Genomic DNA, 23,786 nt, shown 5'->3' with positions numbered 1-23,786 from the left:
GTCAGGGACCCTCGGCCCCCACTCCACAAACAAGCCAAGGTGCCATAAATAGTTGGCCCATGCTGTGTGCAAAACCCCACCCCTACAAGCCACTGCAAAGCGGTACCTGCAGAAAGGTATTTGTACTGGAAGGGTATTTTGGCAGCACACCAAACATATATAAAGGTCATTCAAGGTCTTAGTCACAAATTGTGTGGTTTAGACAAAAGAATTTTAAGGGTTTATTGCCCAAATTGATGTCACCATCGGAAAACTACCAAGACGGCAGAAAAGCTGGGGAGGGTGGGTGTGACCCCACCGCATATCAGGTCACCTGTCCCAGTGACCCAAAATCTAAAAGTGAGAAAAAAGGCAGGACAATGTCTCATGACAGAGGAGAAAACACTTGGCTTTTTAGACTCTTCACTCAGCTGTCGGGCAATTCAGGGCCGGGAAGCTGCAGAGGAGGCAGGAAACAGGGGGGTGGAGGGGGGTGCTCTGGGTCCCAGGGAGCCTGCTGGGCACAGGAACTCTCAGGGACATCAGTGAATGCATATTTTTGAGGTGTAAGCCAAACTGCACATTTCCTCCTCATAACGCATCCAGTGGGCTTGAAAGCCAAAAAGCCCTCTGGGATGTATACTTTCCATGAGGCCAGAGGCTACTTTGCAGGGATTCACTAAAGGGGATCAAGCCAAAGGACTGGCGAGAGCAGGCTGTTCCCAGACACAAGCGCAGACCTCTGACAGCCAGGGGGTGGGGTGCAGCTACGAGTGCAGCCGGCAGGGCCCAGAGCAGAAATCGGCAGAGAAGCTCCTGGAGGGCAGCCGTGCTCCTGTGACGGTCCATGTCACATCCACAGCGCCCCGCCCTCCCCTTGTTGAGGTCTGCCTGTCTCCAAGGGGGGTAACGGGTCCTGCTCTGCCCAGTCACTCTGGTAACAGTACAATGACCCTGGCACACCACAGGGCCCAGAGGGGCTGTGACCAAGAGGCACCATCTGTGGTGTGGGGAGACTGGTTCTGCATGGATGAATGAAGCTGTACTCAGGTCTCCTCAGCAGCACTGTTTCCAACTAGGCTGGGGGCCCCTCACAAGAAGGTGTGATGGACAGCAAAGCCAGCCAGCCAGCCAGCCAGCCAGCCAGCCAGCCAGCCAGCCAGCCAGCCAACCAATGGTAGGATCTGAGGGGACAAGAAAGACAAACTAGATTTTTATTCCACATGCTTTTTCTAGGGAACCAGCCAATTTCTAGACAACGGGCATTTTCCAGGGCTGGCTCAGTTCAACCCAAGGTCCCACACGACTACATCTAAGTAGTGGCAAGCCCACTGGTGTGAGGACAGCAGGGTTCTCCAGGACCTCTAGGGAGACACCTGACCCTATATGACCATGGAAAGGTAGGAAAGGAGCTGAATTTCCCCCTAAGACTTATTCAACAGTTGAAGCAAGAACTCACAACTGATCCTCTCTGAATGGGAAACAGGCCGCCAAGGACCCTAGGGCCATAGCGTCCTGGTAATCGGAGCCCCCTCCTCATTTTCTTGGGACACAACAAAGCCATGCTTTTCCCTCTATGACACTGAGAAACCATATTCACAGGCAATCTCAACCAACAACTTCATCTTTTGCCTAAAATTTCACCCAAACTGATGAACTTGAGTTTCACAGCATCTCTTCCCTTTGGTAACCCTGTGGTAGAGGTACATTTTCCAAAACGAAGGGAAGCATAGCTGGAAAACCTAAGGACACCTGCATAATCATGGCCCGACAATACCCTTTCAAATAAAATAGCAAGCAAAGATTATTAACTTAGTTGTGAAAGATAAAAAATCTAAAATTCTAAGCTTGTAACCACATACCTGCCCCCCCCCCCCCCAAAGTTCTGTTCTTGTGAACCAAAGTTAGATAAGCAATGTTTAAAACCCTATAAATTTACCAGGCATAGTCATACCCCACCACCACGGTTTGAAATGGACTGAGCACATATGTACCAGCAGCCAACTAGGAAGTGTGGTGCTTACCATGAACCAATGGCTAAGTACTTCACTAGCAACCTTTTCCCTCCTCCAACCCAAAACATTTGTGAACCTATTCCACACACCTTTCACTGCCATGACTCCTGGACAGGCAGCATCTCCTTCCCTGGGGTACTTAAAAAACCCGTGATTATTTCAATGTGCTCTCTCCCTCTCTCAACTCCTTTGAGTAAAAGTATTACTTAGCAGGACTTCGGGCTCCCCCCACCCCCAAAACTCAATTTTTTAAAGATCATGATTACAAAAGGAGTGCCTGGGTGGCACAGTTGGTTGACTCTTGGTTTCGAGATCAAGCCCCACGTAGGGCTCCGTGCTCAGTGGGGAGCCTACTTAGGACTGTCTCTCCCCTGCCCCCACCACAAGCAAGCACTCCCTCTCTCTCTCTCTCTAATACATAAATAAATATTTTAAAAAATCATGATTACTAAAGAGGTAAGAATATGCAATGGGGAAAAGTCTCTTCAACAAATGGTGTTGGGAAAACTGGACAGCAACATGCAAAAGAATGAAACTTGAACACTGTCTTACACTATATACAAAAAACAAACTCAAAATGGATTAAAGACCTAAATGTGAGACCTGAACCAATAAAAATCCTAAAGAAGAGCACACGCAGTACTTTTTCTAGCATCGGTTGTAGCAACATTTTATATGTCTCCAGAGGCAAGGGAAACGAGCAAAAATGAACTACTGGGACTTTATCAAGATAAAAAGCTTTTGCATGACAAAACTAAGAGGCAACCTATGGAATGGGAGAAGATATCTGCCCATGACATATCCCATAAAGGGTTAGTATCTAAAACATATAAAGAAATTATAAAACTCAGTAACAAAAAAAACAAATAATCCAATTAAAAAATGGGCAGAAGACATGAACAGACATTTCTCCAAAGAAGACCTACAAATACCCAACGGACACATGAAAAGATGCTCAATATCACTCACCATCAGGGAAATGCAAATCAAATCCAGAATGAGATATCACATCACACCTGTCAGAATGGCTAAAATTAGCAAGTCAGGAAACGACAGATGTTGGTGAGGATGCAGAGAAAGGGGAACCCTCCTACACTGTTGGTGGGAGTGCAAGCTGGTGCAGCCACTTGAGGGTCCTCAAAAGGTTAAAAACAGAACTAACCTACGACCCAGCAAATGCACTACTGGGCATTAACCCCCAAAATAAAAAATACTAATTCAAAGGAATACATGCACCCCTACATTTACTGCAACATTTATAATAGCCAAGATACGGAAACAGCCCAAGTGTACATCAATAAATGATAGATAATGAAGATGCGGTGTAGGCACACCATGGACTACCCATCCGTAAAAAAGAATGAAATCTTGCCATTTGCAAGATGGATGGAGCTAGAGAGTATAATGCTAAGTGAAATAAATCAGTCAGAAAAAGACACATACCACATGATCTCACTCATAGGTGGAATTTAGGAAACAAAACAAACGAGCAAAGGGAGAAAGAGAGAGAGACACACCAAGAAACAGACTCGCAACTACAGAGAACACCCTGATGGGGGGCTGGGGGAAACGGGATGGGGATGAAGGGATGCACTTGTCTTGAGGAGCACCGGATGATGTATGGAAGTGTTGAATCACTACATTGTACGCCCAAAACTAGTACTACACTGTATGTCCTGGAATTAAAATAAAAAACTTAAAAGAAACACAGATCATGGGCGCCTGGGTGGCTCAGTCGTTAAGCGTCTGCCTTCGGCTCAGGTCATGGTCCCAGGGTCCTGGGATCGAGTCCCACATCGGGCTCCCTGCTCGGCGGGAAGCCTGCTTCTCCCTCTCCCACTCCCCCTGCTTGTGTTCCTGCTCTCGCTATCTCTCTCTCTCTCAAATAAATAAATAAAATCTTTAAAAAAAAACAAAAAGAAAAAGAAACACAGATCATGATTAAAGTCCTTTCAATAGGGTTATGCATCATAAAAACCCAACCTACCCGTGTCTGAGAGGATATGTTAGCGTTACCTTCTCTGTAACCTGAAAGTCAGAGTATTTAAATAAATTATAACAAAGTGGGATGGCTTGATCAAAGGCTGAGGTGTTTGGAGGCACAACCGCCTATGATCCATTCCTAAGGGTCTTTTCAGGGACACCTCCAAAGTTGCTTGGCCCAGCCAGCACCCTTGCCAGAGGATGGGCTCAGGGACAAAGATAACCTGGAAGAACAGACAAAACTCGAAGGAAGCTTCTGGAGCTCATCAGTCTCAAGAACTTAACAGGAACTGAAAATCCACGATGGTTTTAGTAGAATGTGACCTCAAGTATTATTTAAAGATTGCAAAAAGAAAGGGAAAAATGATCTTTTTAATTGTTACACAAACCTAGAGCTCAAGTAAACAAAATCGGGGTTAAACATTTTAATACACTCCACCCAGAAGCAGCAGACAGGGGAGGGTCCACAAACTTCTGCCAGCTACCAAGTGGTAGAACCAAGTTTTCTGAATCTAGCCTATTCCTCCTTCTTGGTTTTTGGCACTCCCTAATTACCATAGTGACTGCTCCCAGAACAGTCCTGACTTCCCAGCCCTCATGTGTCCTGTCTCCTTGACTCATTACCCCCCCCATCCCCCCACCAGCCCTGGCAGCCCAGGCACTCACGTCCAGCTCCCCATCGTCGAGCTCCCCATCATCATCCTCCTTGTTTTTCTCCTTGGCGGTCTCCAGGGGCTCCTTGTCTTCCACACTGTGAACGCCTGTAGCCCCCTCGTCCCCAGGAGCTCCTTCTCCCTTCTCCTCATCATCCTCGGCGCCAGCCTTCTCGGCCTCGTCCTCCTGCCCAGCGGGGGCCGGCTCCTCAGGGACCTCCTCATCATAGTCTAACTCATGCTCATCCAGGTCCCTGGTGACTGACGAGGCTTCATCCCTCAGGTCGCTTGTGTGCTCTTCCTCCCCTCCGTCCCCCTCCTCCACATGCGGGGGGCTCGTGGGGCCCCTGCTCAGATCCTGAGCCTCGGACTCCTGGTCCTGGTCCTCCTCGTCAGAGTGACTCTCCTCCTCCTCCTGGCTCAGTCCCGGGGCGGCATTGTCTTCATCCTCCAAATCAGAAGCCCTCCCCCCAGCTCCGTCTAAATCCTGATCAGACCCACTCTCCCTCAGAATGTCATCGTCCGAGAGCCCCTGCTGCTCCTCTTCTTCGTCCTCTGGAGAGCGAGGGTCCCGTTCAGGGCTCTCGGCCACATCCATCGGTACCCACAGTTCTGCAAAAGAAAGAGAACACAGATGCACAGCAGTTAGCAAAACAGAAAGTCAATCTTGGCCTGGTTTTCTTGGCCCCATTCTCATTCCCGACCTGCAGGAGGGACCAGGACCTGCACCTCTCTTGGCCCCACACAGCTCCTCCAAACCCCAGACCCCACTCCACAGCCCACTGCTGCCGGCTGTTCCAGCAGGAAGGACGCTGGCTGGCCCTGCACACAGTACCTCCACAAGGCTGCACGTAGTCCCTAAGCTGTGTCTAAGTGCCTCACATCTGCAGCTCTCTGCCAGAGACCTGGAATACTCCTTCTTGTCACAAGCACAACCCGGCAGGTAAACAGAAAGTGAGCAATAAGATACGCATTGCAAGGGACAGCTTTCTGGATTCTTAAACTATTTTTAAAATTCCAGAAAAGTTGCATTATGGAATGAGGCAACCAAATTAAAGGCACGCTGCTATTTTTCCTGGAGCTGCCCTCAAGGGTCTGGAGCAGAAACCCTGGCCGGCCTTGTCCCCAGGTCATGGGCTTTGTCCTGTTCCTGAATGCACTTCTCCAAGCGTGGCCGCGACTGCCCCATCAGAATCACTCGGGATGATCTTTGAAAATGCAGACTTTGGGCCTTCTCACAGATCTGTATGTCGGGGCCACCAGCAGACGCTCAGAAAGTGGCGTTCATCCATGCGTGCTGTAATTATCTCACAGAACAGTGGAGAACCGTCATTCTAACACAGTATGTCATGGAAAAGACCTCTGGCTGAAAATTTTATGTATCTGAGTAGTTTCCTATGTAAAAAGACCGTCATTTTAGAGGATTTTTCCTATTTTTACTAAGCTAGACATAATCATAAAGTGGACATTTTTTCGTTTTCCCACCTCCCTGCCTAATGACAGGACATTGTTCCCTTAGTTTTAAATGTAAATTGCATAGAGTGGGACAGGAGTGTATGTGCACTGGACCAACACCAAAGAGCATCCACCAATGCAGCCTGGAGCAAGTCACTGCTGAACTAGTTTGAAATAAGAGGAACAGTGCAATGCTCAGTGTTTACTTGATTCTTCAAAATTTTAATTTAAAATTTTGTATGTCACAATTATGCAGCTTGGTATCTCAGCAAGATCTGGAAACACACACATATAATTACATACTTTAAATATAAAGAATTATTTTATGCATTTATAGAACTAAAAACTAAACATGTATCTTTCAAGTTTATACTTTTGAAAGGAGAACCTGTGTTTAAAGATGCACATACCAAGAGATGGTACCTTAACCTACAATTAAAAATACTTTTTTTTTTGCAGTTAATGGAAATTATTATAATTGAGTACACATTAAGACAAATCACTTAAAATTCACCACTTTATAAATCAACTAAATGGTCAGCAAAAGAAATCTACAAACCAATCAATCCATTCACAGCCACAGTTTTGAAAATGATTCACTTTTCAGGTCTTCCTAACTGCACTATCCAGAGGTAGGACTATTGGGAGAATTTTTAAAAAGTCAGTCCTCAGGGGGCGCCTGAGTGGCTCAGGCAGTTAAGCATCCAACTCTTGGTTTCGGCTCAGGTCGTGATCTCAGGGTTATGAGATCGAGCCTGGCATCGGGCTCAAGCTCTGCACTCTGCATGGAGTCTGCCTAAGATTCTCCCTTTCCATCTGTCGCCCCCCACCCCCCCCACTCATGCGTGCTCTCTCTCTCTCAAATAAAAAAAAAGTCCACAAACAATGGACTCTGTTGAAAATCAAGTAGAGCCCTACGCCCCATAGGGCAGAGCCTGTCCCTGTGCACAGCATACGTACCACCCACGGTAAAGATAAGCAAGGTGCCCGAGAGGTAAGGGCTTTTTGCTCTCAGCTGTCGCAGACAGGGCCTGAAAGGAGGGGGGTTAAGCAGCCACTCAGGGCCCCTTCCCCTTCCTTACTGAATAGTAAGATTTTCCTTTGTGCATGAGTCCTATACCCATCTTTGCTTAGTTTTTATCACACTGTATTTAAGAAATCTTCACAGGAGGGCAGTGACTTTCATCTCCCCAGCTGCTGAATCTAGACCTGTACGCTGTGGGCAGCCAGTCACATGGAGCTGGTTACTGAGCCTCAGACATCCTACTTGAAACCCGACAAATTCTTCTTTTTTTTTAAGGGGGGAGGGGCAGAGAGAGGAAGAGAATCTTAAGCAGGCTCCCATGTGGAGCCTGATGCGGGGCTCGATCTCAAGACCCTGAGATCATGACCTGAGCGGAAACCAAGAGTCTGATGCTCAATTGACTGAGCCACCCAGGCACCCCCCCCAACAAATTCTGATTCTCACATTTTATAATCCAATGGCAACCCTGGAAACAAAATGACTTCCTACTTAAATCAATCAAATGTTATCTAAAATTATATGTCAAACTAGTTTAAAAATCTGCAACTGATAAGCTGCAGAAAAGACCCAAGTCTGCTACTGGCCTCCCAACATCCTACCCTGCTCACAGCCATAAACTCTCATAGCCTGGTAAAAGCCCTTTTTGGGGCCCAGATGCAAACAGGTTTGCACTTCGGTTTCACTGTTATGATTAGATCCAAACTGCTTTTTATATTCTGGGAAACTGAAATCAAATCCTAGAGTAAGAAATGGAAGAAAAAGAGTACCTAACTTCAAATACCTGAACCAATGCAAAAAGTGGGCCAGGCCAGTGGGCAGTTTACCCCTTGGTGTGCTGCAGTTTTACGGGGCACAGAGACAGTCCAACAGTGTGGGCTCTGCGTTAGAGCTGAACCCCAGCCCCGCCGCTTCCTAGCTTCAGGATCCTGGGCCAACTACGTACACTTGCCACACCTCAGTCTGTCTCTTCACCTGAAACACGGGGACAACAGTATCCACTTCACAAGGCTGTTGCAACAATTAGATAAGCCTGATAACAGGCCAGGCACAGGTTCCACATATTTGAACTTAAACTGAATTAGCGAGAGGACGAGTAAAGGTAATCCTCAACTTCTAAGAACCAGACTCCTATAACCCCTGTCAGATGCATTTCAGTCTCTGGGTGCACTTGATTAATTCATTCATGGTTTCATTTGACAAACAGCTCTCTACTCAATGGGAGACTCTATCATTGCAAGGATGTCTGCAATAAAGCTGGCAGCCACCACCATCTGCTAAGAGATGGCCCCTCTGTGTCAGGTACCTGACCAATCCTTCACGTCAGCCTTCCAAATAAGCCACGTTCCCTGTCACAGATAAGGGGACCTAGGCCACATGGCCACTGAGCGGGTATCCTGGGACTGCGAATCAGAGCTGCTTCTAGGGCTTGTAGTCAATTACAGAGCCCCGCACTATGCATGAAATGAGCTGCTGCAAAACCTGCAGAGGAGCCCACCCCCTCTTCTTGCCATTGTTTCTACAGGAAAATGGGACCTGAGTTCCAAAGTAATTTTATAAACTCTTTTTTGGAACAGAACCCACACATACTGGGGACTTCTACTGAACCAGTAGATTTTGCCTGTTTTTCTTTTCTCTCTTCTAAAGTTTTGTGCCAATCCATTTACACTTCTATCTTAGGCCCTCTAGAAACAAAAACATTCTCATGTACACAGAAAAGTTAACATACCATTTACATAGTCTATTAGTTAAAACAGTTATCAACATATGGAGGTCCAACTTGTGACACCAGTCATTTATTTTAAACTTGCCTAAAGTTTGAATCTTACGCATGTAAACTAAACATGAATCCAAGAAAAACCCCAAAGATGCACACCTTTATACTGACGCCACGGGAAATGCTGACTGAAATCACGATCCCGAGAGGCTGGTGTATCGTGGCAGGGAAAGTAATTTTAAGAAGTACTAACTGAGTACATCCCCCCCCCCCCCAGTTTAAATTTTGGACATCACTTCAACATTCCAAGGACACCAAGATAACTAACTTCCTGACTCTCAAAGGCAGTTTTCAGAGATGACCAGAAGGTGGCAGGGCGAAAGGTCCTGGGCGCACCTGCTACTAGGAGGGCGGCCTAGTGCTCTAGGGTAGCGGTGCTTAGCCTTAGGGGAGCATGGATTGATTTGAGAATCTTGATGAAGGGGATGGGATGGCTCATCTCCCTAGAAAAACCTGAATGTATGCAATTTATCTTCCACTTTAGGGAGTTCGAAATCCCGAGGCTTACCCACCGCTCTCAAATTGAGAACACTTGTGCTTAGTATATGTTATTCTAGTACATATCCACACTTACCACGCTGTCCACAACTATTTGTCTGCAAAGTCTGTTGGCAGACCCCTCCCCTCCATGAAGTACCTGAATAAAAGGGTTCAGACTCACCTCTGTGTTTCCCAAGGTCAGCAAACAGCAATGTCCCATGTAATTTGTCTAAACTGGGTCATGTCTGAGACCGAAAAGGGGCCACTATTAACAATTCCAACAGGTGGGACACCTGGGTGGCTCAGTCGGTTAAGCATCTGCCTTCAGCTCAGATCATGACCCCAGGGTCCTGGGATGGAGTCCCACATCAGACTCCTTGCTCAGCGGGGAGCCTACTTCTCCCTCTGCCTGCCGCTCCCCCTGCTTGTGTTCTCTCCCTCTCTCTGACAAATAAATAAATAAAATCTTAAAAAAAAAAAAACCCCGAAACAAACCAAACAAAAAATAATTACAACAGGCATGAAGAGAAGCTGTCCTAGGCACACTGGGACACACAATCACCCTTAGGAGGCCCTGACAATTTCCTGAGGAGTCACATCTTTTCTTTATCTATGGAACCCCTTGGGATTTAACAGTATGAGGCTGCACACAGGTGAGCACCATGGAGAGAAAAATGTGCCAAAGAATCTACCTATTAGAAACAACCTGAGCCACACCTTGCTGCACAGAAGAGAAGTGTCACTGGGGGTCAGAAGATGGTTTGTGTTCCAGGCCCTGGGCTGGGCAGGTTCATGGTCTCACTGGGCATCTACGTCCTGTTTTGAGGTGAATTCAATCTGGCAACCACCTGGGTGCACACTTTAGGTGAGGTGCTAAGAAGAACACGCAGCCTATCAAATGCAGACAATGCCATGGAGGGTCCTCTTGTCACATCTTCACCAACTCCCAGTTCAGGGTTTTTACTCAGTTGTTCTTCTCACACAATCACCTTGTAATTGAGGATTCTTGGCGAAGTTTAGAACTACCTCTTCGGTTCTTTGACCCACAAGATGGTGAACTTGCCCAGAGAACTGAATGACAAGTGTCCCATCACTGTGTTTCCACTGCACACTGCCTTTGGCAGACGATGCTCGATAAATGCTTGTTGAATAAATGACAAAATCTTGTTACTTGAGAAACTACCTGTTGCATACCAGGAAGAAACTGGAAATGAGGGCCCCGTTTTTAGAAGACTACACCAGAGTTCAGACCTGCAGGGGGCTGCCTCACCTCCCAGCAGCCACGCTGGAAGGCTGCACACTGATTCCAATGGCAATACTAAAGTGCAGAGCATTTTGGGAACTTCTCTGTTTGAGTGACCTTTAGAACACGCAAGTTCTTTCCTGGTGCTCTAGTAGCAGCAGGTATTCCTCCCCTCAAGGTAAGTCACTTTGAGAGGTCACAGGAGACCATTCAGAGCCTGGTCTGGTACATGAGCTGAGCTACCAAGCCAGGTAAGATGATTTGTGGTTAAACATAGGGTACGACCACTGAATGAGACCAATTTTCTCATATGACATATATTCACTGCCAAAACAGAAGTTATAAGGCGGTTCTGGCAAAGGAGCGGCAATGAAATACAAGCATAACCTTTTAAGATAACAACTTTTAATAGAGCAATCCCTATTTGAATGCTCAAGTTCTGGTACACTTGGTTAAAAATTCTGATTCATAACTTCACAGATTTACAACATCTAAAGGAAGGACGTCAAAGTAGATGACAGACACCACCCCCAAACTGACGAAACTTGACCACCAAAACTCCTCAGGAAAGCAGCACTCACCTTGAGATGATCTGTAGCTGTGAAAAAGTAAAAAACCTTCTTATACATGAGCAAGGTCACAGCTTACCTGTTGGCTCTCTGGAATGATTCCACAAAGCTTTCTTACACCATTTGGGAATTCCCTACCCAAAACCAGAGAGGAGTTCCAGCCTTTGGGACACACATGTGCTCAGACTAGTAAAATCCTCAGGCAAAGACTCCAACTCCACTCCACGAGCAATAGGAGAGAAGTGAGTCTCAGAGAAGAAATGATGACACATTGCTCTGCCCCCAGGAAGTACTACAGATGCCAAACACTCTCTTCTTCCATTTTCCCCAAACGGCTCGGACACTGACCTACTCTTGCAAAAGAGCTTGCTGAACAGAGCTCTCTTAAAATGATCAACCACTCTACACGGCAAATGCGCTGTCATAAAGTATTCGAGAAAACTTAACTTTTAGCAGAAGCAAGGCTGGAAGTGAAGTCTTAGGCTCCCCCAGCATGATAGCTACAGTTAGTTTATCCAAAGGACTCGGCATCCTTCGGGATCCTAAAGGAGCAAGGAAGTTTATGCCTAAGAGTGGAGCTCGAATTGGGGCACAGCCAATACATCCAACCTGTGCACACTGAAGCTGAGAGAGCAAGTTCCGGGAAGGTCTAGAGAGCTCAAAGTTCCGAAGAGCCCATCCCCAGTCCGGGCTGGTCTCCGCTGGAGGGCGAACCTGCCTGCCTCCCCCCCCCACCCCCGCTGTGGGCGGCAAACATGTGCCACGCGAATGTCCCGGAAGAGAAATGACAGCTTCGGGAAAATGGACCCCACCGCGGGGCGCAGAGGCAGCCGCGGGGAGTTCGAGCTCCAAGTAGGTTCCAGGGCTCCCCGGGCCGGCAAGCCGCGGACCAAACGCGGGATCGTGCCTGTTCCCGCGACCCCTTCCCAGGACCCGAGAGCCACGCTCGGCCGGGGACACAGCCCGGAGCGCTCCCCGGAGGCGGCGGCGCCGGGGCTCCCGGGCCTCGGCTCCGCGCCGCCGCCACGCTCCCCGCCCGGCCGCCTCGGCCTCCTCCCAGCGGGCCCGGCCTCCCCGCCGCCGCCGCCGCCACCTACCTCAGCGCGAGGGCGGGGAGGGGGCCACGGCTCCGCTGGCGTCGGGGCGGCGCGGGGAAGACGTCCCTCGGCCCTTCCGCTCCTCACAGGCTCCGGCTTGAGGCGCGACGCGGGCGGAACAAACGGGCTCCACTACCCGCGGGGGCCGGCCATTGTGCGACGTCATCAGGCCGCGACGGTCGTCCTGCGGGCCGGCGGGCTTCCCTCGCTCGCCCCGCCCTCCGCCCGCTTCCTTCCGGCCTCCGCGCGGCCGCCTCCGCGCGGCCCCGCCCCCGCGGCGCGCGCCCGCCCGAGCCCGCCACGGCGCAAGCGCCGCCAGAGGCCCCGCCCCGAGGCGTGTCTCCGAGCCCGCGCGCCGCCGGCCGCCTGACCACGCCTGCGGGAGGGCGGGCCGAGCCGCGCAGGTGGTTTCGCCCCCGGAGCCGGAAATCCTACCTCCTCCCGCGGGCCCGAGAGCTCCCGCCCGGTTGAGCGTAGGCACCTAACACAAAGTTACTCACTTTTCGGATACTGAGTTTAAACCTCAAAGCCTGGACGTGTTCAGCTATTTCCGTCGGACTAAATCGCTTACGCTCTGTTGAGTATAGTCAACTCAACACAAAATTAATCATTTTTGAGTATTGAGTTTAAATATCAAAGCTTCAGATTTTTAACCATTCCCGCTTTCTTAAAAATAATCAGCTCAACAAAAAAATCAATCATATTGTAGATACTAAGATTCAATATCAGAGACAATTCTCACTATTTCCGTGGGAATAAACAGCTCTGCGTCTTACTAAATGTGATCAGCTTTCTGTGAGCGAAAGGACATCACGTGGTATTGCGAGCATTTGGGCAGCTTACCAGCTGCGCACAGCCCCTCAACGTGGAGCCACCCTGCAGGGGATCAAACAGCACTTTTGTGTGTTTTTTAAGATATTATTTTTAAGTAATCTCTACCCCTGATGTGGGGCTTGAGCTCACAACCCCGAGATCAAGAGTGGCATGCTCCACCCACGGAGTGCACTATTCCATTTTAAAGAGGAAGGTCCTGGGCTGGGTTCTTAATCATTTGTGAACAAGGGGCCCAGGTTTTCATTTTGCAGTGGACACTACAAATTATGTAGCTGGTTCTGGGTGTAATGAAGGGTTTTAGGAGATGCTGAGCAGAGCGGGACTTCCCTCAGCCCATCTTCCTCCTCCAGAAAGCCTGCAGTAAAGAGAGCTCCTCCTTGGGGCAGCCTGCCACCGTTGGGCCACATATGTAAGTGTCTGGCGGACTGTGAAGTTGCATGAACGCCTAGACGTTTGTCCTGTGTTATCTGAACAAACGAGCAAGGGAAGAAAGGGGGGCATGCAGAGAGTTCCCATACGACCCAGCAATGACACTCGGGTAGCTAACCCAAGAGAAATGAAATATGCACACAGACACCTGCGCGCCAACGGAAATGGGCAGCAGATTTATTCACAATCGCCACAAAGGGGAAACAACCCACATGTTCATCAACTGATGATAGATAAATATGGTCTATCCATTCAATAGAATATTAGTCACATAAAGGAATGAAGTCTTTATAAGAAGAGATAGCACAGAGTTCTTGCTCTCCCCCCCCCCCCCCCCCCCCCCCGCCACGCCACATGAGGGCACAAGAAGGTGGTGCCTGCTTCCCTGGAGGAGGGCTTTCACCAGAACCTGACCACACCAGTACCCCGTCCTTGGACTTCCAGCCTCCAGAACGGTGACAAATAAATTTCTGTTAAGCTGCCCAGTCTGTGGTATTTTGTTTTGGCAGCCCGAGCTGACTAATACATTCCGTGTCCATGAAACATCCAGAAGGGGCAAATTCATCAAGTCAGAAAGTAGAGAGTGGTCGCCAGGGGCCGGGGGAGGTGGAATGGGGAGTGGCCGCTACTGGGAACAAAGCTTCTTTTGGGGTAAGAGAAATGTTCTGGAATTAGTGGTGATAGGCACGTACTACAAACCACTGAATTGGGTACTAGAAAAGGGTGAATTTCATGGCATATGAATTATACCCTAACAAAGCTATTATTTTTTCATTTTTAAAAAAGATTTTATTTACTTATTTGAGAGAGAGAGACAGAGATAGCGACAGCGAGCACGAGCAGGGAGAGTGGGAGAAGCAGGCTCCCCGCTGAGCAGAGAGCCCGACTAGGGCTTGATCCCAGGACTCTGGGATCGTGACCTGAGCCGAAGGCAGACACCTAACCAACTGAGCCGCCCAGGTGCCCCCAAAGCTATTATTTAAAAAAAGGAAAGAAAAGAAGTAGAGGCAGACATGGTGGGGGGGCAATGCAGAATGGGAGCAAGGAGTGAGAGGAGGTGGGAGGAGGGAAGGAGCGAGGGCTGGGGAGGAAGGCAGAGGACTCTGTGGGAGAGGGAGAGGGCCAGACTCTGTCCAGGGTTCTACCTCCTAAAGGAATCTCCAGCTACCCTGCCTTTTCTCCATCCACCTTCCTCACGTGCGCGGGGTGGGGGGGGTCATGCCACAGCTCCAGCCCCCCCCCTGCTTCCCACGCTCCCCCAGACACCAAGAGCCACTTGACTATAATCTCACTGCTCCAGCCTGAGGCCCCTCCAGCAGCTCCCCCTGCCCCAAGATAAGCTTTGAACCCTCGGCGTGTTGCCCCTGCTCTCTCACCTGTCTCCAGCCCTGTGCCCCCTCCCTTGCCTTCACCTGGCTGCACACTTTGCTTTGCCCCCAGGCCTTTGCTCGCACCATTCCTGCTGCCTGGGAAGCTGCTCCCACATTTCCTCGCCGAACTTTGATCATCCTCAGGCCTCACCCAGGATGGACCTTCTTCCAGAGCCTTGTCTGTCCCCGCCACACGACTACGAGCTCCCGGTCGGGCACTGAACTGCCAGCCAGAGTATCTGTAGCACTTGGAGTGTGTGTGTGTTGGGGGGCCGCATTCAGAAAGACAGAAAATGGCTGGGATGGGTCAGAACCCAGTCTCCGTGAACCTGAATACCATGGGCTTGGACCGTTGTGCCTTGAGCCGTAGACCCCGGGTGTAAGCATATAAGCAGTGTCCCTGTGAGCCTCAGTTTCCCTGCTCTATAGAGCGGGGCTATTCACACCTGCTGCCTCCTTCTCCGGAGGGAGGGAGGAGGCCACGAGGTGGCAGGCACACACAGTCATTGGTTCGCAGAGCTCCCTACTCACGCAGGCCGTGTGCTGGGCGTGGTCGTGACATCCTCGGGAGGCAGCCCCACTGTGATCTCTGTTTTACAGCAGAGGAAGTAGAAGTTCTGAAGGGCAGAGTTGGGACCTCACCCAGGGAGTCCGACCACAAATCCCAGGCGTTCTGTGTCTCCAGGTGAGGTCACTCTGGCTGTGACCATTCTGTAGGAGAAACATAAACTTCTGTTTTATCCACGGGGTCATTTGGAGTCAACGGTCACTAGCAGCCGCTCCGACACTGACAGGCAGGCACGCACCCCCCACCTTCGGAGTGCCGGCTGACATGGGCCCATCTGGCCAGGGCCATGGGGTCGGTCAAAGACAACAGGCTTGCATGAACATCACTTACAGCCCGGGGTAGCTGCCACCACCCACCGAGCCATGACAGGTGTTTGCACAGTGATTGTGGGGGGCACTGAGTCTGAGTTTAACAAGTGTGTCAGTCTACACTGGGTGACAACCACTTTGAAACAACAGGCATATCGAGAGCAGTGCTCTGTGACCCACAACGCAACCCTAGACAGGCGCTCTCAAAGTGGATTCTTTGGGTGGCAGCGCAACACCACGGGACCTGTTAGGAATGCACATTCTCAGTCCCTGTCCTGAGCTGCTGCGCCAGAAACTCTGGCGGTGGGGCTGGCAGTCTGCCTTTTCACAGGCCTGGGGATCCAATGCCCAATGGAGGGCGAGACCACCGGACTGGACTCTCTTGCCCGTGGCCACGAGGAGACATGAGCAAGGGTACTCACACAAGTTCTCTCGATAACAACCGAAAGAACAAAGGGGAAAAAAACAGAAGTGGCCCAAATGTTTATAGCTGATTGCCATAGTGAACATATGTTACACACTGTAATAGATGAGTCTCAAGTGTACGTATATAATATCTACATGGATGAAGCTGTTTTCTTTCCACTCTGGGATGCTGCTTCAAGGACGGCATTGACTGCCCGATTGAGGAGTGACGGGGAGCCACAGTAGATCTTGAGCAGGGGAGTGACATGAAGAAGGTGCATGTTGGTGATTTTAAAGCCTCATCTGAAGCTCCTGCAACTGATTCACCTGCGAGGGTCTGTTGCTCTTCCTCTTGGTTTTCAGCGATCTGGTCCTGTTTTATAGCATGCCTTGTACTTCTTATTTGATGTTGGACATGGTGGATAAGTTTTTGCGGGGTGCTGGGATGGCCTTATCTGCTCCGAAGAGGGTGAGGCTTCATTCGTACAAGCGGGTGGTTTAGCAGATCACCGGGCCCTGTTAAGCCTTGCTTCCAGGCTTTGCAAGGGCTGGCTTGTTTCTGAGAGTGTGGCCCATCCGTGCTCCTGGGAGTGGAGTGTCTGCACTCTCAGAGGACGGTCTGCACCGTCTGCCTCAACTCTGCGTCCGCAGGCTGGATCTGCAGTCTGCTTCTCCTGCTTTCATGCTGCTGCCGCCGCTCCAGCTCCTAGTCTCCCCAGCTGTTCCTCTCTGCCGGTTCTCAGGGTTTCCCCAGCGCGGGTGTAGGGGCTAGCCGCCACTCCCCGGGTTTGCACTCAGGATGCTGGGCTCCTTCTCTCCAGGCTTTTCCCCCAAGTTCCAGATGTTTTAGACCCTATTCCCTCAGCTCAGCAGGGTCGTGCTTGCAGTTGTCTACCTGCCCCCCGCCCCCCGCAGGGTGGATGCAGGGTTACTTTGTTGTTTCTCTTTGCTCAGGGGTGATAGCCCCACAGCTGCCCGCGTTGGCTGCCCTCCAAATGCGTCTATGCACGTATATCAGTCAGTACGTCGGGGGTTTTACAGCTGTCTTTAGCAGGAGGCGGCAGGGGGTGGGGGTCCGGGGGCTGGGACCTGCATTCTCACTTCTTCAAGGTGCTAGTGCTCGCAGGAGCCTCTGCTGTTTTCTCAAGCTGCCACCAGAGGGCACACCAACCCAGGTGTTCTCCACTCCTGGCGGGGGCCGGGGCAGGTATGTGGGCCGGGGTGGGGGCTGGCGGATGCTTCTCTGGTTGCCAGCGCCCCTCAGCCCTTCTCATTCTCCAGGTGGCTCCTTGGGTGCTGCCGGGAAGGCAGGGCGGGCCTCAGGCTCCTGCACGTTCCAACGCTGTCCATCCCCACCTGGCGAGGGGCGCACGCACGCACGCACGCATTCCCTTTCGTCTTCATCCACAAGTTCGTTCTCCAGCTTCACGAGAAAATTAATGGAGCACACATTTCTTTCCAGCTTTGTTCTGTATTTGGAATTCACTTCTGGAGGCACCTGTGGACGCGGCTTGCAGGAAGGGCCCCCTGGTTCTGTGTGGGACCCTGACTCCTGGGTGACCCCTGCCCCCTCCAGGCTTTGTCCCAGACCCCCAAAGGCTGTCCAGCACTGACCCTGCCCAGCCTCTTCCCTTCCCTTCCCTTTCTGGAGACGTCCAGGGATGAGCCTCAGCCCAGCCGAGCAGTGGTTGCCCGCCCCCTCCTCTCTGGTGAGGCTGAATGAGTGAGTCAGTGAATGATGTCAGTTTAGTTCCCAACTCACAGCCTTTACCAAGAGCCAGGACTTCTTCCCATACTTCCCACGGTGACAGCTCGGGCACAGCACCCTCGTTCCACGCCGCAAGGCAGCCCATGGTTTCCCCATCCCAGTGGTCAGTGATGCCCTTTCTGGAAGACAAGAGGACTGTGGTGGCCGGTCTCCAAGATGGCCCCGAGGAACCCTGGCCACTGGGACTCGTGCTCTGGAGCAGCCCCTCGATCTGGGCTGGCTCGTGATGGCTTGAGTTGGCAGGGGCGGTGAAAGGCACTGTGTGCTCCTGGGGCCCTGAGCTGCTGTAGGATGTCTGGCTTTTCCACTGGCATGGCCATGTGGAGAGAGCCGGGCTTCGCCGCCTCAGCCAGCCCCAGCCTGTCAGTCTTCCCTGCGAGGCAGCAGGTGCATGAGCGCCAGCCAGGTGACCCTAGACAACCACGGTCCCAACCATCACCATGCACAGAAGACCACCCAGGGGAGCCCGCTGCAGAAGTGTGCGCAATGACAAAGTGGCTGTCCTTTGAGCCCAGCACCAGAGAACCAAGGCCACAGGGGCTCTGCTGCACCTGGGACCCAGGCTCTGCACCCATGTGGCCCCCCAGCCCTGTGATGACATTACCACCGGAATATGACTTGCTTTCTTTTAGCGCCAGCCTGCTTTCATCTTTACGCCAACGACTTTATACCTCTGCCCCCATCTTCTTTTATACAAATACCACCTGAGCTTCTAGGAGCACCTCCCACCTTCAGCAGAACCCACTGCCGAATACCCGAGTGTGCTGCTGGAGTACTAATTAACAACCGACAGCATGGCTGCCCACCAGCCAGAAGGGTCACAGCCGTGGGGCCAGACATGAATCCTTTGGTCTCTGGGCCGTGGAAGAGGTCCAGAAGTCTCCAAGGAGGGTCCGGCTGGCTGAGGTAGAGGGCACTCGGTTATGGACAGATGGTATGGAAGTCATGCGGTAATTTAGCACTGAGGCAGCTGAATACCTGCATGCTTCTTTGAGGGCTCACTCAGACACACCCTCCCTCCTCAGGGCCCATGGGACTTGCCCCGGGATGTGCCATCTGCAACGCACATTTGGAACACCCCCTTCCCTGAGCATCCACCTCCCAGCTGGATGTTTTCACCAACTGCCAAGCCCCTAAGCCTAAGGATTGAGGGGTGACATTCTAAGAAGTCTCACTGTGGCTCACCCCCAAACTCTTGCCTCCAAGAGCATGGCAAAGTGGCCTTTCCTGCCCATGCCCTGCTCTGGTCCTTGGGACCGAATGTAGGAACGCTGCCACGAAGAGGGCAAATGTTTTTTGGTCATTTTTTCTAATTACTGAATCAACCCACCTGTATAGAGGCAGACAGATAAAGAAAATAAGGTGATCTGGGCCCTGGGTATGTACCAGGATCCGGGCATTTCCAGTCTCGGGGGAGGAGTGGCCGCCCAGCCCTGTGGCTGAAGACACCAACTTTGCAGGAGGATGGGCTTGGGTTCAAATCCCCACTCTGCGTGCCACCGCCTCACCTTCCTGAGACTCTGCTTTCTCTTCTGAAAAACAGTGGTACTAACAGTTGCCAGCATGTGGGGATGGTCGCAACAGCCACACAAGACGCCACAGGCCGTGCCCAGGCCTGGCACATGGCACGCTCCTGGTGGATGGTTGCTATTAGATATGAACACATTCATGAATAGGAGACAATACTTACCTGTTCTTTACAGATGGCTTTTGCTCACTCTGTTACGAACACCTTGCCATGCCAATCAGTACTTCTTATGACATCGTAGTTTTTTTTAAGATTTATTTATTTATTTGAGAGAGAGAGAGAGAGAGTGCACACACAGAGGGAGAGGGAGAAGCAGGCTTCCCGCTGAGCAGGGAGCCAGATGTGGGGCTCGATTCCAGAACCCTGGGATCATGACCTGAGCCGAAGGCAGATTCTTCACCGACTGAGCCACCCAGGCGCCCCATGACATCGGTTTTAACCAATATTCTGCTGTGGGGACACAGCATTGAGTTCTTACCACTCTGAATGGACATTTAAGCTGTCAGCGAGTGGTCTTGTTACAAACAAAAGCTATGTAACTGCTCCGTAACCCCAGAAGATGCCGCTGGGGGTTTCTGGGGAGGCTGCTGGCTGTAGGGCTCCTGGGACACACAGACGGGGGGTGAGGGACACAGCATCTGTCTATGGTGCAGGCGAGCTAGTGGCTGGGAGAACTCAGGGCAGAGTGAAAGACAGGTTCTGGGCGGTTCCCAGAAAGGAGCAGGACTCCCCAAGATCAAGGGCAGGAGGAGTGGAGTAGAAGAAAGACCCAGCATGAGGCTGTTGTAGGTTCTCCTCCGTCAAGGGCATCCTGCTCTTAGGATTGACTGAGACACTGTGCACACAAACAGCACAGCGTGTGGGGCGTAGCAATTGTCCCCGCGTCTTAGTTGTTGCCGTGGATTTCATTTGCTACTGTTAACTGCACAGCTGGGCAAGCCACTTTCCCTCTCTGCACCTCCGTTTTCACTTCCATGGGCCTTGGTGGAGACGGGATGGTAGGCACTTGATTCCATTCTCTCCCGAGGTCCCCTTACCTGTGGCTCCTTCTGGAAGGTTGCTTGATGAGGCAGCAGGTGGCTTCAGCACCAGCGAGTCAGGACAGCGCCCGGAGCTGTCCAGGGTCTGAATTCACGGGGGCGGGGGAACCCCCGCTGGAGGAGGGCCGCAGAGGCGTGGGCTGCGGGGACGTAGCAGCAGAGATGGCGGGAGACGGACGCATGCTCTGCGCCTGGGAACAGTGACCCTGCCATGTGACGGTGGCTCGCGGGATCACAGCCTTCCCAGAGGTTCTGGCAGCCCTAGTGCGGAGCTGGGATGCCACGCTTAGGGGCACGAAGACCGAGGCCTGCCCTGTGCAGGTGCCTCGGCCACCCTCCCCCACCCCCCATCAGCCCTCTCCCCTGATCTCTGTGGTCCAGGGTGAGCCAGGCCCTGGATATCACAGTTTTGGGAACAAGTGGATGAAAATGCCACTCAGCCTGAGCTTGGGCGCAGGAGCCCTCTAGCTGTGTCATCTGTGATTCTCCCAAACTGGAAACCACCCAGAAGTCCACCGACAGCCCATCGTGCACGGACACACTGCAGAGAGTCCTACAGCAGAATATCACACAGCAGGGGAAACGGATAGGGGACAGTCACACTCAGCAGGGATGAATCTCTCAGCGTGATGCTGGGAATAAGCAGGACGCAAATTATTCCGTGTGGGTCTGGTTACAGAAAGCTCCCAGGCAGGCAAGATAAAGGATGGCATTTGGGGCTGCAGGCCAGGGAAGTGGTGACCGTCTGCAGAGGAAGGGCAGGGACCGGGAGGGTGGGCCTCACTTTTATTCATTCAACCACCAATTTATGTTGGATGCACCTTCCCATATGTTGAGTCCATTTCAAAATGAAAAAGTAAAAGAGAGAAAGTCACCGGGGGTCATTGGACTTTCTTGGGGAGAGGGCTATTAAAACCCATATTCAAGGGCATTGCTGCCGGTCACTCAATCTGTGGCCAGGAATTCACACACTAACTGGGTCCCTCCTCGGTTCTGAGGCGTGGGCCTGTGACTCCTCAAACTCATGACCCTGGACCCCCAAGATCAAGAGTTGCATGCTCTACTGGACTGAGCAAGCCGGCGCCCCTGAAATCTGCATCTTAAATGCCTTGGAAGAGCCAGGCCCCTGGCCATGTGGGGGAAACAGTCTGGGACTTCTGCCTTCTGGGCCAGCTGACGGGCACCTTTGTGGTCTCCTCCCAAGGGCTAGCCAAGAGAAGATATGCCAACCATGCCCCCTTGTGGGGCACCCAGCAGCAAGGGCCCAGGGCACCCCTGCTTCCCAGAGCCCCCAAACTTGGGCTCTAGACCTGCCTCTCGGCCGGAGCGAGCCACTCCCCCTCCCAGGCCTCGGTCTGCCCTCTGGCACACGCTGCCCTAGGTGCTTAGTGAGCACGTCATCCCTTCCTTTCCAGAGCACTGCAAAGGGCCCCCAGGGGGTGGACCTCACACCAGAGTCACTTGCAGACTGTAGACCCCGGAGCGCTTCCCAGTTAATCTCAGCCTGGCCTCTCAGGGTAAGGGGGCCCGTCCGTGCCCTCCCCACCTCCTCCCTGGATTTCTGCCTCCTCCTGTTAGACCGCCAGTGGCTCAGCTGTCCAGCAGGATTCTTCTCAGCCTGAAGAACTCCCGGGGAGCCCCTGCCCCTGGCCTGGGAGGGGACGCAGGGTGGCAGAGCGGGTCTCCTGCTGGGGAGGGAAGCCGCACTAGCGGCCGCCACCACCGGGTTGGCAGTCACTCCTGCAGGGGGAGGGCGAGGGGCATGCGGGAGCAGGGAGAAGTTGGCAGGGCTGTTGCGTGTGTGTGTGCGAGCATACACAGCGCGTTCGCGTGGCACCGCAGCCTGCAGGATGAGAAGCCTCCGTCCGCGGACTGCCTGAGGTGTCGGGGCTGTCTTCCCCCTGTCCCCGTCTCTGGAAGGAGGAAGAAGGCGATAGAGCTCCTCACTGGGCAAGTTCTCTGAGCTCACAGGTTTCTCCTGGGGGCTGGGCTGGGAGCCAGCGGTGATGGCCTCCCACCTGGGGGAATGTTTCCTGAGGAAAGGCTAGCATGCAGGCGGGGTGGGGAGATGGAGGTGGGAGGATGGGGTCTTCTGAGAGGCGGAGGAGGCAGGGATGGGGCAGACTCCCAGCAGCAGGGAGGCTGTATATCTGAGGGGGCTGCTATGAGGTTCCGTCCTGGGGCTGCCCGCCTCCAAGGCAGAAGGCACGTGAGGCCCTTGGGGAAGGGGGGTCGCAGCAGCTGTGCTGGGATCCCGGGCTGATGGTCTCCTTGGCTAAACAGAAAAGGAGGCTCATTTTCAGGAGAGCAACGGGCTGGGGGCCCTCACGGTCCATGTGTGCAGGTGTCTATGAGTCCAGTGTGGAGGGTGTGTTCCAGGTACTTGTGCACATGGCATGAGAGTGGGCAGTGTGTCTGTCTGTATGGTATGTACACCTGTTCAGTGGGGGCGTGCGTGAGCTTGTGTTGGATTTACATACACGTGTGTGCACTTGGGTCTGTGTGTTTTGGGTATAGGGTGTGGGGGGGATAGTTCAAGTGTGTGTCCATGAAGATGCGCGTGCGGCACGTCCGTGTGTCTGTGTGTGCAGCCGCGTGTGCTGGGTCTGCTGTGGAGGGGAGCTTGGTTCAAGAGTGTTTGTGTGTGTATGTGCTTGTATGTCTGCATGTCCGCGTGTTGCTGTATGGGGGGGGAGGAGCCATGGGCTGTCTCTGTGTGCGAACGCCTGGAGACGTGTGCGCAGGTGTGTGGACAGCATCCTAGGGACCACCACTTCTCTCCCGGCCCTGCGCCAATTCTGCGCCCTGGCCCCTGCCCCGTGGGGGCTGCAGCGGGGGCTTCTGGCCTCTCAGGCCAGGCAGGACTGGGCCGAGCACCCGGCCCGGCGACTGTCTCTGGGTGTGGCCTGCCTCAGCCTCACGTGCTTCTCACCCACCCCGGTTCTGGTCTGACTGGGGGTGGGCCTGGCTAGTGTGGAGGCAGGGCGGGGCTGCCAGTGGAGGGGCAGGAAGACCCTGGCCCATTTCCAGAAAGGCTCTGCTGTGGCCACGGCCTGGGGCTTGCGGGCAGGAGCCAGTCGCTGGCTTTCGGCTCTGCTCCTGGGAAACCACAACGGGGCATCCCACCAGCCCGGCGTGTTGATCTAGCTCGCTCCCTGCAGCGCCCGAGGAGGGACCTGCTGTTGTTATCCCTGCTGACAGATGGGGGTGCCGAGGCTCAGGGAGCGTAACCAGGCGCCAGGTCCACAACTTTCTGCGCCTTGC

At 52.5% G+C, this 23,786-nt stretch overlaps 1 protein-coding gene across 2 annotated transcripts in view; it reads right to left on the bottom strand.

The window, feature by feature from the left end:
- ZC3H18 (zinc finger CCCH-type containing 18) overlaps nucleotides 1-12,417 on the bottom strand; it is a 60,622-nt gene extending 48,205 nt beyond the window's left edge. The window contains exons 1-2 of one of the 2 annotated variants that reach the window (XM_021705672.1): nucleotides 12,273-12,417; nucleotides 4,644-5,242 (exon numbers count right to left, since the gene is read on the bottom strand). In XM_021705672.1, coding sequence (XP_021561347.1) covers nucleotides 4,644-5,228 — 585 coding nt within the window. In that variant the 5' untranslated portion in view covers nucleotides 5,229-5,242; nucleotides 12,273-12,417. Of the gene's footprint in view, nucleotides 1-4,643; nucleotides 5,295-12,272 lie in introns of those variants that run through there. The other variant, XM_021705673.1, reaches the window with a different exon arrangement.
- Between the last annotated feature and the right edge of the window lie 11,369 nt (nucleotides 12,418-23,786).

This window comes from Neomonachus schauinslandi, chromosome 16 (assembly GCF_002201575.2).
Source record: "Neomonachus schauinslandi chromosome 16, ASM220157v2, whole genome shotgun sequence".
Lineage (NCBI taxonomy): Eukaryota > Metazoa > Chordata > Mammalia > Carnivora > Phocidae > Neomonachus > Neomonachus schauinslandi.
Note: the sequence above shows the minus strand (reverse complement) of the source record. Positions and strands in the feature narration are given on the sequence as shown.